The 14,956-nt window shown below is 44.8% G+C and overlaps 1 protein-coding gene and 1 long non-coding RNA gene across 2 annotated transcripts; one reads left to right on the forward strand and one right to left on the reverse strand.

Annotated features, from left to right (window-relative positions):
• Window positions 1–1,802: 1,802 nt before the first annotated feature.
• EBP (EBP cholestenol delta-isomerase) lies at window positions 1,803–7,818 on the forward strand. The gene is made up of 5 exons (XM_081844491.1): window positions 1,803–1,894; window positions 4,180–4,549; window positions 4,968–5,004; window positions 6,001–6,131; window positions 6,837–7,818. Exons 2-5 carry the CDS (start codon window positions 4,234–4,236, stop codon window positions 7,046–7,048), a joined length of 696 nt encoding a protein of 231 aa, XP_081700617.1. The 5' UTR covers window positions 1,803–1,894; window positions 4,180–4,233; the 3' UTR covers window positions 7,049–7,818.
• A 2,335-nt stretch (window positions 7,819–10,153) lies between these two features.
• Window positions 10,154–12,012, reverse strand: LOC309331926. Its single transcript, XR_014152019.1, has 2 exons — window positions 11,289–12,012; window positions 10,154–10,538 (listed from the first exon to the last, which is right to left on the reverse strand). It is a non-coding gene; the product is annotated as an uncharacterized lncRNA (long non-coding RNA).
• Between the last annotated feature and the right edge of the window lie 2,944 nt (window positions 12,013–14,956).

The raw sequence follows: 14,956 nt of genomic DNA on the forward strand, positions 1-14,956 counted from the left end.
CTCCTCACAACAATACTATGAAGTGCTGGAAGTAATATAAAAAATTAGAAATTACTTGAGAGAAGCAAGTAGGCCTAGGATTAAACTAAGTTATAATTAAATAAATGGGATTTAGAATGTTAAGAAAAGTGAATAAGATGGACTATAATGGGAAATTGTTTTAGTTTAATAATGATATTGGAAAGCTGTTACTTTTAACTACAAGGAAACTCAGAAGGGAGGGACTTGAGGAAGTCAACCAAGATGTTTAAAAGGTTGGATTTGTGAAGAATTAAGTTTGTTGTTATTGTTCATCTGTTTATTGTTCCTTTTTTCTGTTTTTGTGTATCATTCTGCTTGTGTATCATTATGCCTCAAGGTCCATAAATAGCAACAGAAGGTGCTAAAGAAGGACCGAACATTCTTTATGTATGCAACAACGGCAGCAAGGATACTCATCGCAAAAAACTGGAAAACTCAAGATCTACCCACACTGGAAGAGTGGCAGATGCAGTTGATGGACTATATGCAACTGGCCGAGATGACTGGCAGAATCCGAGACCTGGGAGAAGAGAAAATGGAGGAAGACTGGAAGAAATTTAAGATGTATTTACAAAAACATTGTAATTTGGCTGAATGTTAAGAAGGATGCTAGATTATAAAAAATTGGCCACCACTAAATTAGATTTAAATTTGATGATAAGTGAGATTAAAGAAAACATAATTTTTTTGGAGAATTGCTAGATTATATTTAAATGAGTGGATATAAGATCGTAAACAAGTTGATAATTTGCTTGGAAAAACTTTTTAACGATGTAAATGGGAGCGGGAGACGTGAGGGAGTCCAAAGAAGTGATGAAACCACGTTGTGATAGAAGTAAGATTGTTTATTATTTGTGCATTTGTATTCAAAAACTCTAATAAATATTTATGAAAGACATAAATAGCAACACCCTAGTGGTCCCGGGCCCTAAGGAAGTCAGATTAGCCTCAACCGAAGCCAGGGCCTTTTCAACTCTGGCTCTGGCCTGGTGGAACTCTCTGCCTCATGAGACCAGGGCCCTGCAGGATCTGATTTCTTTCCGCAGGGCCTGTAAGACAGAGTTGTTCCGCCTGGCCTTTGGCTTGGAGCCAATTTGATTCCCTCTCTCCCTCCCTCCCTCTCTCTCTCTCTTTTTTTTCCTTTTCCTTCTCCTCCTGCGATGAGGCTACATTTTAATATTTTAATGTTCCATTAATTTAATGTTGTATTTTATTTTTGTTTTTAAGTTGTAATCATTCATCTTGTTTTTATTATTGTTTGTAAGCCGCTCTGAGCCCGGCCTTGGCTGGGGAGGGCGGGGTATAAATAAAAAATTATTATTATTATTATTATTTGTGGGTTTTGTTATCATCGTGGAAAATCTAATAAAAAATTATAAAAGATAAAGTGCTGGAAGTTGCCCAGAGTGCCTGAAAATCTGCTATCCTCCTGCACTCTTAATTTGCCAGAGTGGCTCTGGGCAAATTAAGGGGCCAGAGGACGGGGGTCTACTTTTCAGCCCTCTACTATTCAGCATCCCCAGCCAAGAGCTGAGGGCCAGGCAAAATCCTCGGGTCTCAGGTAGGCAAACTAGGTCTGCGGAAGGAACAACCTGCAGGTCTAGAACATGAACTCACATCGCCTCAGCCGCTCCGCAACCAATCATTATGCTGAGCTGCCCGTGACGTCGATATTTACGCTCCCGTTGGAAGCCTAGGTGCTCGCCCGCCTCCGACTCGCTGCAGGATGATTGGGTGAAGTGCTCGCCAATCAACACCGAAGGGAAACCCTATTGGCTGTGGAGGCAATAGGGCGATATCGGCGAGGGCAGCAGCTGCTGAGCTGAAGGTTCATATATTCTGCAGGCGCCTTTGGGGACGGAGAGCAGCTCTGGTAAGTAAGGGCTCGGAAGCGCCTTTATTGTTGTTGGTGGGGAAGGCGTGTAGCGCTGCAATGCATTCTCATCTCTCTTCCTAACCTCGGGTGGTGGGTGGTGGTGGGGAAGCACTCTGTGCATGCCCAGGGGCAATGCGAGTTCGTCTCCGATGAAGGCGAATCGGGAGAACTATTCTTTTTTGGCGATCACTCTTAGCAGAGTAAGATTGTCTTCCATAAACACGGTTTTAACAATGAGTCTGTAAAAACAAAAAATTCCTTCCAGTAGCACCTTAAAGACCAACTAAGTTAGTTCTAGGTATGAGCTTTCGTGTGCATGCACACTTCTTCAGATACAGTGTGTATCTGAAGAAGTGTGCATGCACACGAAAGCTCATACCTAGAACTAACTTAGTTGGTCTTTAAGGTGCTACTGGAAGGAATTTTTTGTTTTAACTATGGCAGACCAACACGGCTACCTATCTGTAAATGAGTCTGTAAGTGACTGTGGAGGCCAATTCTGGATCCACACGTCCTTCCACAGTGGGGACACAGGTTTCTGGGAGGGTGTTGATCACAATGAGGGTTTGCCAAGCGTGCCTTCCTCTTAGCACATTTCTCCCTTGCACACCTGAGTTCGAGCATGTTCAAAGCCCATGACGCCTTTGGTAAAGGCTGTTCTCCAACTGGAGCACTCGCAGACCAGATTCCCAGTTGTCGGTGTTTATACTACATTTTTTTAGATTTGCCTTGAGAAAGTTTTTGAACTTCTTTTGTTGACCACCAGCATTACGCTTTCCATTTTTAAGTTTGGAATAGAGTAGTTGCTTTGGAAGATGATAATCAGGCATCTGAACAACATGACCAGTCCAACGAAGTTGATGTTGAAAAATCATGGCAACACTAGTGACCTTTGCTTCTTCCAGTACACTGGCATTCGTTCGCCTGTCTTCCCAGGTGATATGTAAAAAATTTCCGGAGACACCGTTGATGGAATCTTCTGAGGATCTGGAGATGGCGGTTATATGTGCTCCATGTTTCACAAGCTTACAGTAAGGTTGGTAGTACCTGTACAATAGCTTTATAAACAAGCATTGTTGTTTCCCTGCGAATGTCCTGGCCCTCAAACACTCTGCACTTCAATTGGGAGAAAGCTGCACTCGCGAAGCTCAGGCAATGCTGGATTTTGACATCAGTGTCGGCCCTTGTGTAAAGCTAACTACCCAGGTAGGAGAAGTAATCGGCGTTTTGCAACATTACTCCAGCTCCATCTGCAATGATTTTTCAATATAAACTTGGGACTGGTCACGTTGTTTGGATGCCTGATTATCGTCTTCCAAAGCAACTACTCTATTCCAAACTTAAAAAAGGAAAGTGTAATGCTGGTGGTCAACAAAAGAGGTTTAAAAAATGTAGTATAAACACCAACAACTGTGAATCACTGGCCTGTGAGTGTTCCAGTTGGAGACATCCTTTACCAAAGGTGTCATGGACTTTGAAAAAGCTCAAACTCAGGGAGAAAAGGAGAAATAAGCTAAGAGAAAGGTATGTTTTGGAAGATCTTCACTGTGATCAACTTCCGCCCAGAAACCTATGTACCCACTGTGGAAGGATGCACGGATCCAGAGTTGGCCTCCACAGTCACTTATGGACACACTGTTAAGACCATATTCATGGAAGACAATCTAACTTGACTACAAGTGATCGCCAAAGAAGAAAGAAGTACCTGCTGCACAGCAGGTGCAGTGTGGTTTGGGGAAAACAGTCTCATGGGCCCAATTGGGGCCTCTGGTGGGCCCAGTTTGACCAGAGGTTCCCCATCCATGCTCTACATAGTTTTATGTGGAAGGTGTAAAAATATTGTGATGCCCAGGCTGCTGCGTGTTAGGAAGGCAGCATAGAGAAATCTTCATCTGGAGGTGGTTTCCTGCTTCCTCTAAGTGATCTACTACTTCTGGAGTCACCTTATCTAATGGAGGTTTGGAAATAATAGATTCTTAAAGGAAATATATTATGGATTACTAAACAATGGGGACCTATATGTAAATCTGTTGGCTAGATAACACATTGATTTATTTGTATATGTAGTCTTTCCACCCCTTTTGATATGGGCTACAGTTCTAGTTTTCTGGACACCCCATGACCTCAAATTACATTGTTCTGTGTACTTCTAAGTAATAGTTCAAACATTTCCCATAGTTGTGACAATGGTAACTCATTAGCCCAGAATCCGTATTCATTTCACATGTGCTTTCTAGTGAATTAACACTCTTCTCATTACAAACTCTCTTTCTTTATTGCAGGGCAAAGGAGCATTCACCAATTTCAGCAACTTGGTTTAGTTCTCCTCGAGCGCCATGGGGTTAGAAGCGAAGCACCTTGCTGTTCCCCACCCTTACTGGCCTCGAAACTTGGAGCTCCAGCACTACATCCCCAATGACCGCCCCACGTGGCAGATATTGACTTTCGTCTTCTCTGTCTCTGGGCTCCTGCTGATAGTAACTTGGCTCATAGCAAGATGGCAGAACAGGACAGCTGCACCGTTTGGAACATGGCGCTCCTTGGCTATCTGCTGGTTTGCTGTCTGCGGCTTTATTCATGGTGTCATTGAAGGCTGGTTCAGCCTGTACCACAAGGAAATCGCAGGGGACCAGTCTTTTCTTTCACAGCTCTGTAAGACTGACTTGATGGTGGGGGGATGAAGGGCATGTATGCAAAACACCAGAGTTCTTCTCCCAGTTCTGGGGAAAGTATGTCGTAGCAGTTAAATTAAGGGAGCATTATATAGACTCTATCATTAACATTTTATTTTATTTTATTTTATTTATTCAGTATCTATCCCACCCTTTCTCCCAAAACCAGCAAATAGAACAAAGTAGCATTATTATTATTATTTGCAGAGATGTAATATGCTTAAATTGGCTTTGTTTCCACTTGGAAATTGGTGCTGAATTCAAAAGTCTGAACAGTTCTCTTTACCTAATTGCTAGTTAGTGAAATACACAAGCTTTTCAATTCATGTGAAATTTTGTGCTTCTCAGCTTATTATAACCAATGTTGTGCCCTATTTTCTCTCCTCACTATGCTATAGGGAAGGAATACGCCAAAGGTGACAGCAGATACGTCATGTGAGTGTCTGCTTTGAGGCGGTGGGATAGCTGTTTGTCTATATCGTAATGGAGGAAAAGGATTCAGTCGTGCAAAGATCCAGCACTGAATCATTAGAAACAGAAAGATTGGTGTGGGGGAGCACTAACAGCTTTAAAAGGCTATAGATGCATATTTTAAGCTACATCTTATAACATGGCGGCCCATAAGGAGGTAAAGTGGGACAGCCTTGCATGGGATTACCCTGAGTCATTTCTCTTGCGTTTCCTCAGCAGAGCTTGCATTTGGGGCGAATAATACTTTACCTGAGAAGCCACTGTTGCTGGCATTAGATGGTTAGCACTTTGCTTACCGCCTGCAGGGTGAAGGCTAGTTGTTAGCTAGCAACTGTTGGGTGTGTGCTAAAAGCATCTGGGGTAGCCATGTTAATCTGTTACAGCAAAAAACAAGAAAATTTGCCTCCTTGTGCCTTAAAGAAGAAGACATTTGTTGTAGCCTAAGCTAGGCTTGGAGAAACTTGGGGCTGGGGTATCAGATGCAGCCCTCGAGGCCTCTCTGCCTGGTTCTCAGGACTCTTCCCCAGGCAACCCCTCTGCTCCCCAAAACACACCCCTTGAGTTGTTCTGCCTGGCTGGAATTTGTCCCTGGACTCTTGCGCACCTAGATGAAGGGGAATCTCTGACTTCTGTGCAGTTGCAATGCAGCCTGTTGTACAAAGTCACATCCAGAAAAGCTCTGCTTGCTTTTCTTTCTGGCCCCGCCCACCAGTGGAATGTGGCCCCCAGAAAGCTTTCTACAGGGTAGTGCAACCCTTGGGCCGAAAAAGCTCCCCCCCCCCCCCCAGCATAAGCATTTGTGGACTCAAGTCTGTTTCTTAACAATGCTTCAATGAATCTGATATTGGAGCTGGGGAGGTGGAAATGTGAAGAGTGAGACCAGAGAGAAATGCAGTGCAAAAAACAGTTTGGATACTTCTTGACCCCCAAGTGATTTCTATTTCACTTTTGTCCCTACAGATCAGACAGTTTCACAGTTTGTGTGGAGACCATCACAGCCTTCGCCTGGGGGCCCCTCTCCATCTGGACTGTGTTAGCATTTCTTTCAGACCAGCCCCATCGGTTTGTGCTGCAGCTGATTGTGTCGCTGGGTAGGTATATGAGGCACACACAAGGACAGATTTCTAAATATAATGATGGCCGAGCTCAACTGCATCCCAATCCCCTGTTCCTTTTCACCACATGTTCTGCACTGGAAGAATGCCTGAAAAGGTTGCTGCATGCTCCTTGTGTTCCTGGCATCCATAACCCCTCACCCTTGTCTCCCCACCCCAAACAATTAAAAAAAATCCAAGTTATCTCTCTCACACTCAATTACAACCACTGGAAAACCTAGGAAACTCATGGAACTAGGAAATTCGGGCTGTGTATCTTTTTTTGTCTGGTTCTAATCCAGACATGGGGAACCTTGGGCCCAGCGGCCAAATGTGGCTGTCCAGATCTCTTGCGTCTGGCCCTCAGGGTTCTCTCCCAGGCCCTGCCCACTCCTGTGCCAGACCCTTCACTGGCCCTGCTCAACTCGCTTCCTTATGTGCTTTTGTGTCTCTGGAACTGTGGTCATGCTTTTCACTTACCTGGCTGGAGAGATGTGTGTGAAAACTTCTGAAGTGTTCATGACTTGAATGTAGCCTATGGAATAAAATTAGGAGTTGAAGTTGTTCCTCCTCTCTAGCCACACCCATTGCTGGTAAGTGGCCCCCAGATGGTTGCTCATGAAGGGATGTGGCCCCTTGGGCTGAAAAGGGTTCCTTACCCCCTGCTCTAATTGGTTGTCTTGTCTCTACCATTCACTGCAGGCCAACTCTATGGAGATGTTCTGTACTTTTCTACCGAGTATTTCGAGGGCTTCAGTCACGGTGAGATAGGGCACCCAATATACTTCTGGTTTTATTTTTTCTTCATGAATGCTTTGTGGATCATCATTCCTTCCATCCTCATCCTGGATGCTTGGAAGCACCTCAGCACTTGCCAGAAGATAACGGATGCTGGCAAATTCAAGAAGCACTGACCTCTTGCATAGTGGATCATCATGAAATCATATGCCATTGGAGAAGCACTGGAATAATTCTGGGATTGGTTGGCTACTTCGTGGTGCCTTGTCTAGGTTTATTTCGTCCACTGCCCCCATCAACTAGGGACATTCTCCAAGTATCCACCAATTACCCCTCCTCGGGATTAAGTGGAATGGCTTTCTGTATCTATTTTACAGCTGCTGGAATATGCTCTGTCCTGCAGCTCCTTCCAGAAGAGACTTCTATCAAAGACCCCTGGAACTGAGAGCTGGGGCAAGGCAGGGAGGGGAAGCCCTATTGAATTTGGTAGGTTTTACTTCTGAGCAAATGGGTTGCAGGTCCCATTATGGGTAGCCTCCATCATGCAATTCTGTATTAGACTAAGCAGAGCAGTGCTATGAAGACTTCATATAGGGCTGTGTGTGACTGCTAGACCCTGGGGTTAGGGTTATATCTTAAGCTAAATGAGGCTGCAGAGTAGAAGCATCCAGTTGTTTTAATTTCTGTTTGGGATGCTTGTGAACCTAGTTGTGAAGGTAGCACAAAATCCACCATTAATAATATTACGTTGATTTCACATCTAGATCTCTTCTTAAGAGGGGACCTTTCTCCTGCTTTTGAAACAAGTTTCTTTTCTGTAAACTATGCTCCTAAGCATTCCAGTACATTTTCAAAGGAACACCTTTAGTACCTCGCATATGCTGCTGAACTCACTGGTTTTGCAAAATGAGATACAATTGTTTTTTAAATAAATGATGATCCACCTTGATCATTCACCTTGTCTGTTGAAACTTTGACCTGTGTGCATGGCAGGTGGGGAAGTGTGTAAGGAGGCCAAGAAGAAGCTCTGCTTGGTGGAAATCTTCATGCAAAATTCTATACGATGTGCTTCTACTTATGTTTTAACAGTTGCCTTAAATCAGTGGTGGCGAACCTATGGCACGCGTGCCAGAGAGGGCACTCACATCCTTCTCTGTGGCCATGCACACCGTCGCCCCAGCTTCCATGCTAGGCGCACGAGCGTCCAAAGCCTGCAGCCCTGGTACCGTAGCTTCCATGCTGGGGGTAGGGAAGGAGTGAGGAGGAGAGGAGGGCTGGGTTAGGGTAAGGGTAAGGATTAGAATTGGGACGCGGGTGGCGCTATGGTCTAAACTACAGAGCCTAGGACTTGCTGATCGGAAGGTCGGCAGTTCGAATCCCCACAACGGGGTGAGCTCCCTTTGTTCAGTCCCAGCTCCTGCCCACCTAGCAGTTCAAAAATACATCAAGTGCAAGTAGATAAATAGGTACCGCTCTGGAGGGAAGGTAAACGGCGTTTCCATGCGCTGCTCTGGTTCGCCAGAAGCGGCTTAGTCATGCTGGCCACATGACCCAGAATTTGTCTGCGGACAAACGCCGGCTCCCTCAGCCTATAGTGCAAGATGAGCATTAAACCCCAGAGTCGTCCGTGACTGGACCTAACGGTCAGGGGTACCTTTACTTTTACCTTTACCTTAAAGGATTAGAATTAGGGGATAGGGTCAGGGTCAGTGTTAGTGTTGTTTTATGTTTTCTTGTGATTTTGATTGATTTGCGGTTGGTTTGCCTTTATCAATTTGTTGTGTTGCTGCTTTTTCATGGGTTGCAAGTTTGTTGGCTTTGTGGTTTTCTGGAAAGTTTCAGTTTTTACTTTGAATGCAGCCTTGCAGCCCCAGCGCTAAGTGAGAGAAAGCTGGGCTGGGGCTCCACTTCTGAGAGATCCCTGCCTCCACTCTTGCTTGTAAGCAAGTAGTAGTGGGATCGGGCTGCTCCGCTAGGCAGCGTTGCTGCTTGCACAGGAACAGGAGCTGGATCGGGGCTGCTCAGCTGGGGAGGTGCAAGCTCCTTCACACTTTCTGTTGAGGGGTTCGCGGCTGCACACCCCTCAAGGAAGAAGTTTAAAGGAGCCCCCACCTCCACATCAGATCCCCTCCAACCCTGTGAAGTCAGTCAGGCTGAATAGTTACTAGGGCTGGGGAAGGTGGAAGCAGCCCGGCAGCTGCATCTGAGAGCCCCTGCATCACCTGAAGGCAGCCAGGCGCTCCTCAGCTTCCGAAAAAAGTTCCAAAACTGGAGCACTCATTTCCAGGTTTGAAGTGTTCAGTTCCAAGTAGTTTGAGAACAAAGCTGTTCGAAAACTGAGGTACCACTGTATTTACTTCCCCCAATTTGAACTGTATTTATTTTTTCCCCGGTGGTGATTTTCTTGAGTCAAAATGAGAGTACCCCTAAACATTTTTTTGGGAAAAAAGCACTGAGTTACACCATAAAATTATATATCCATGCAAAAACCTTTATGAAGGATTATTTATTACAACAGCAGTCATAAAGAAGAAACGTGAAACACAGAGAAAATGAGATATACAGGTTAAATTGCCGTGTTGACACTTTACAATAAATAAGTGGGTTTTGGGTTGCAGTTTGGGCACTTGGTCTCTACCAGCCCTGAAAGCAAACTACAAAACTAAATACTTGTTTCTGCACTAGTAATTTCTTCAAGCATCGCCCTCCTTACAGTGCAAGGCAGTAATCCCACTCTGAGGTTTACCAGAGCATGGATAACAGGGGCAAAACTATCCTAGTTCAGGATCAGCAATGGCTGGCGAGAAGCACTCTTGGATCTTTTTACACAAGCACAAATCCAGGTTTCAGCATGCCTGCCTTCAAGAGGGAGCTGCGAGTATAACTAACGACAAATGTCAAACAGAAATTCAACAGGTGAAGCTTTCACTAGAATGCCAAGGTGGCAACAGAGGTGGGGAAGTTTCGATTGCTGTTTAAAAGTAGGAGCCCTGACAGAAAGAAATAAAAAAGGCAAATCTTCCTATATAAATAGGACTTCAAGGCCACACCATCCATTTTGGCTCCTCTGTCACTTGACCCCCTCCTCTTCCTCACTGCCAGCTATTAGCTGCTTTCTCCCTGGTGGCAAGAAAGACAGAGAGATGCAGCAATGGGGATGGGGAACCTGGGTCTCTCCAGGTGCTGCAAGAACTACAACTCCCATTATCCCTGACCCTCGGCCATGCACTGTATAATTGAGCCGGCTCAAATATATTTAATCAGTTAACACATGCAGACTATAAAGTACACTGGATAATTTATTAGAGGACCAGATTCTATGTACTTTGTCTTATATCAAGGCAGTCCCAGGCTTGCCTGCTTCTCAGCACCCAAAATCTATCAATGTCCAAGAGTATCTGAAAGCAAAGAGTTCCCCGCTGGCTCCAGAACAGAAAAAAAATCATCTTGGCTCTAAGGATGGCATGTTCAGGGCCTCTTCTGACAGCAGTAGCCCATGGGCAAATCCAGAGTCCATCCAAAACTATTGGGAAGCTTCCTGTTGCAACCATCTATCAAGCCACAGGAGGCCCAAACAGGTCCATAGTTTCCACCACCAAGGAGAGATGCTTCAGGAAGGAGCTGATGGACACACGCAAAATCCGGGCTTCATCTGCTCTCCATCGACTGCAAAAAAATAAAATATATATATTTTGTATAGACCGAAACATAAAACGTCAACACTTGCACTACACTTAACAGTCCAATATCCTCATTCTATTCCAATATCCTCATTCTATTCCAATATCCTCATTCTATTCCAATTTATTCTTATCATGGCAGCACCTGAATGCAAAGGACTCAACAGACAGGAAGGGAGGAATTCTTATTCTCCTCTATATAGTATCATCAACTTGTATAACACTTTACAGAAAATACGAGTGGATAGATCTCTGCCCTGACAGGCTTACAGTTAAAATTTGGCACAACAGAGGAAGGAGAGGGACATGGGGGCAGCGAAGGAGGTGATGATTTGACTGACAAGTGCTCTGGTTTAGTTAGAGGCCTGGCTGCTGTGGTGTCCCTGCTCCAAGGGCTTCATAGGAAGGTGAGCGGGAAGGCTTGTAGGAAATAAGCGAGGAGCATGCACAGAGGGGTTCTGATAGGTGGTACCAGGGAGGAAAAGGCAGAGATGTTTCGGGGAACAGAAGACGTCTAGAGGTTGAGGAGGTACAAATAATAAAACTGTTGTTGTTGTTTAAACCCTGGTTGAAGTCCAGCATGCCATCCATTATGGCGCCACCTTGTCTCTCATCCTCCGGCAGCTTCTGCAGGAGACCTTCCAGCAGGCTGCACAGGGGACTCAGGGCCCACCATCTGCCCCGACTGTCGCCACACCTTGCCTCTTGTAGAAGGGGGCGCCTGGCCAATACTCACACATGCAAGATGTCCTCCGTCACATCCAGTTCCTTGCTGATCCCTTCTTTGCGGGGCTCAGGGTCAGGGGCCAGGGAGCCCAGCGCAATCTGGGCCAATGATGATGATGGGAAAGGAATCCTCAGCTCACTGATGTTGGGGGTAGCGATAAGGAGCATAAAACGTACAAGAAAATTACACACAAAAAGACGAGCACACTGCCTACCTTTCCAACAAGACTCTCTATTCAAGGTCACCATTGTATTCTGTGTTTAATATTTCTGGGAGAGCTTCTAGTCCCTGGTTTTCGACTGAGGAGCTCTGACATGGATTTGAATCCCTGCTTATCCATGACTGTGGATGGAGAAAACTCAAGACCAATGTTCAAATTGCAGGGTGGAGGGCAGAGGGGGCCATTTTTGTGCCGACCTCTTTTCCTTCTATTTTTAGAGGGGTTTTGCATCAGGGAAGCAGGAGAAGATATGTTATAACTAGAAAAAGGAGGTGGCCCAGGGCATGTGGATTTCATTAAAGGCCTTCCTACCTCTTTCCCTTCACCCCACTCAGTCACCATTCTGTCCTATTTGAAGTTGTTAGTGGTCAAAAAGCATTAAAGGGCAACTTATCCCCATTTCTCTCCTCACAAAGAATCCTGGGCACTGCAGCTTACCCCTCACAAAGCTACAAAGTGCCCATAATACTTTGCAGGTGAAACCCTAGCAACCCACCACCTTGATTTCCCAGCAGCTCTTGCTTCATTTAGTTCTTAAGGGGGAGAGATAAAGAGAAAGAGAGAGAGAGAGAGAGAGAGAGAGGGAGAGGGAGGTTGCATTGGAAGTAAGCAGGGACACCGCAGGGGCTTGAACCCCGTCCTGGAAACCAGGAGCGCCAACCACCAGCGTCTTTTGCTTTTTTTTGGCCAATGCAACAAGGTGAAAAGCAAAACCTGAGAGAACACTCTGAATATAGAATGTTCTCTCAGGAAAAAAGAAAACCCTTAAGAATGATGAAGTTGCAGACAGAACACAATCAAGGTTTTATCCCTTGCCATTAGCAAAGGATATGTACCTAGATGTGTTTAAGTCACAGAGTGCCATGTTGACTGCCATTAATTTGCAGGGCAGAACAGAGAGACTGGTTTCAGTCTTCAAACTCTGCCTTTATGCTCACCTTTTTGTTTGTCCCTCCGAAGTGTGAATTCATGGGCCTGGAAGTTCCTTCCGCTGGTCTGTGAAAAGCAATTTGGACTCATTAGTTTGTCCCCAGCCCTTTCCCACCAATTCCAGAGAAATGTTTTTGGAACACAGCTCTTCTTACTGACCTCACTTCTGCAGGAAGAGCTGGCTTCACCTGAGTGTGGTGGGCTCTGGGACAGAACTGTGAAGAGATCAAGCGGGGGGAATGGAGAAGCCAGCACAAAAGGATTGCACTGAAAAAGATCACTAAATTGTGGAATGTGAAGTTCACTTGCCGTTAAGTTTCCTGAAGGCTTGCAAAATTCTATTTCTTGTGTGACTGAGATGCACCTGGAAGAGACTAAGGTCTTCAGCAGCCCTCCCCTCCAGACACAGGAGCAAAAACAGCCGTTACCTAAAGCAGCGCAGTCAAGACGTAGGTGTCTCTCAATCCTGCACTGCAGATGTTCACTTGATGCATCAAGAGCTCTGAGACTGCCTCTTACTTGTCAATGGAGCAGATCTGCTTCCGGCACAGGTAGCTCTGTGAGGTCTGTAAAAACAGAGCTGGAACAAAACAAGGATGGCCGTCCCACCCAAAGATGTACCGTATTGTGTGGTGATGGCACAGGAAAGGGCCTCCCTTGCAGTGGTGTCCCGACAAGAGAAGTCCCTCCAGGTAGAAGCACGGAGAGCGACTGCATTCGGCTCTTGAGTTCGCAGCTCTTCTGAAAAAGGGATTGAATAATCAACATTGCTCAGTACAAGCTCTTTGGAATATTTAGATTGCATATTTGATGTATGATTCCATTTAGAGCCTACCTTTTCTCCAACAGGCTCAGGGTGCTTGAATGGTCCCCCTCACTGCGACCTGAAAGAATCTTTGTACAAAGAGTTGCAAGCAGAACACAACAGAGATTTTCTCCTCAGCCAAGAACAAGATACTCACCTAGTTGACCTTCAGCAAGAAGACACACAACCGTATTGCTGCCATAATTACTATAGAGCATTTAGAGATTGTTAGTTGTTAGCGCCTATCACCACCTCTGATAATTCAAAGGTTTTTTTACTAGAAAGTAGGATTGTAGTTGAAGGTAAACAAGTAAGAGGTTACGGGCAAAGGAAGCAGTTTCCTACACCAGGTTTTTAAATAAGTACTGGTGAGGACCCTATTTTTAGTATTTGTCGGAAACCCAGCAACTATCAACCCTCTCATTCAAGTTTTCACCAAAAAGCCAGTCATAGAATTTGGGTCAAATTAAATTTCGAATCAAGTCTCAGCATTTATGGATCACGTTCCCTGCATTAAACAATCATACCTGTACCCCAGGCAAAGAGAATGGGGAGCTACATGCCTCCTTTATCTACAGGATTGAGGGGTACAGACCTCTCTTCCAAAATGTTTCACAAATGTGGGTTGTTATTATGATTTTGTGTGGCCCCACGCTGGTCATCAGTGGAACCATCAGCCACCCCCTTATCTACGAGTCAAAATGGCCAGAGAGTCAGGATTCATAAGATTTCAAATATTTTCTGTCATTTCAGCCTTACCATTAGCAGACAAAACCTTCTGCCCTTTATGTACAGGAAAAAATGGTCAAGGCTCGTCCTTCCGAATCAATAATATGTATGTGCTTAAACGTTTGCTGTACTTTTTTTGCTTAGAAATGGCCGACCAAATGGTGAAAACCTCTACTCACTCCAACGCCTCTACCAGGCCGCCTCTACCATTGCCACCAGTAGATTCACCCTCAAAATGCCTTATTTGCTTTTTCACACTTAAAACAGCTAGGCAACTGTTACAGACAATGGAAGCCGCTTGATGCATCAGGTCTTAAAATGGGTGTTTTAAATGGGTATTCTACATTAGGAACAGTAGTATGGATTTATAGATTGATACACATCTGAAGGAACAAAAACTGAACAATATTTTGGTGACCCTCTTTTGCAGTTGCCCAGTAACTACAATTAGGTATAATACTCTCACCCTTGCTTGCTTGCTTTTCACTGCTTCGCCTCATAGCTGTCAACGTTTCCCTTTTTTAAAGGGGATTTCCCTTATTCCCAATAGGATGCCTTGCAAGAAAAGGGAAAGACTGACAGCTATGCTCTCCTTGTGGCTTTCCCGGTTATTTCCCCCCTTTTTTCTCCTCCCAGAAACAATTCTTGATCCTAGTGGGTTCCACACCTTTCCTTGATCAATAGTTATTTTGCTTTCATTATTTTTTAAATTCACCACTCTGAAGTGGCTCCCTGAATGCTTTTCTGTTGCCTTGATTCCAGTCAGGAAGGGTGGGGTATTATTAAAATACAATCATAATCACAATCATAATCATAATCATAATAATTCCTCTTCCTAGCTTTATACGTCAAATGTCACCACTTTTAAGCCAGCTGCTCATTGCAAGCCACATTAAAAATAAATGAAGTTCTGCCCGTTAGCCAAGCAGCTTTTCTATAGCCCCCAGGAAGCTATCACAAGTGCAATGCAATGCATTTTTGTCAACAAGGCAA

The sequence above is a fragment of the Podarcis erhardii genome (genome assembly GCF_964252035.2).
Source record: "Podarcis erhardii genome assembly, chromosome: 17".
Taxonomy (NCBI): domain Eukaryota; kingdom Metazoa; phylum Chordata; class Lepidosauria; order Squamata; family Lacertidae; genus Podarcis; species Podarcis erhardii.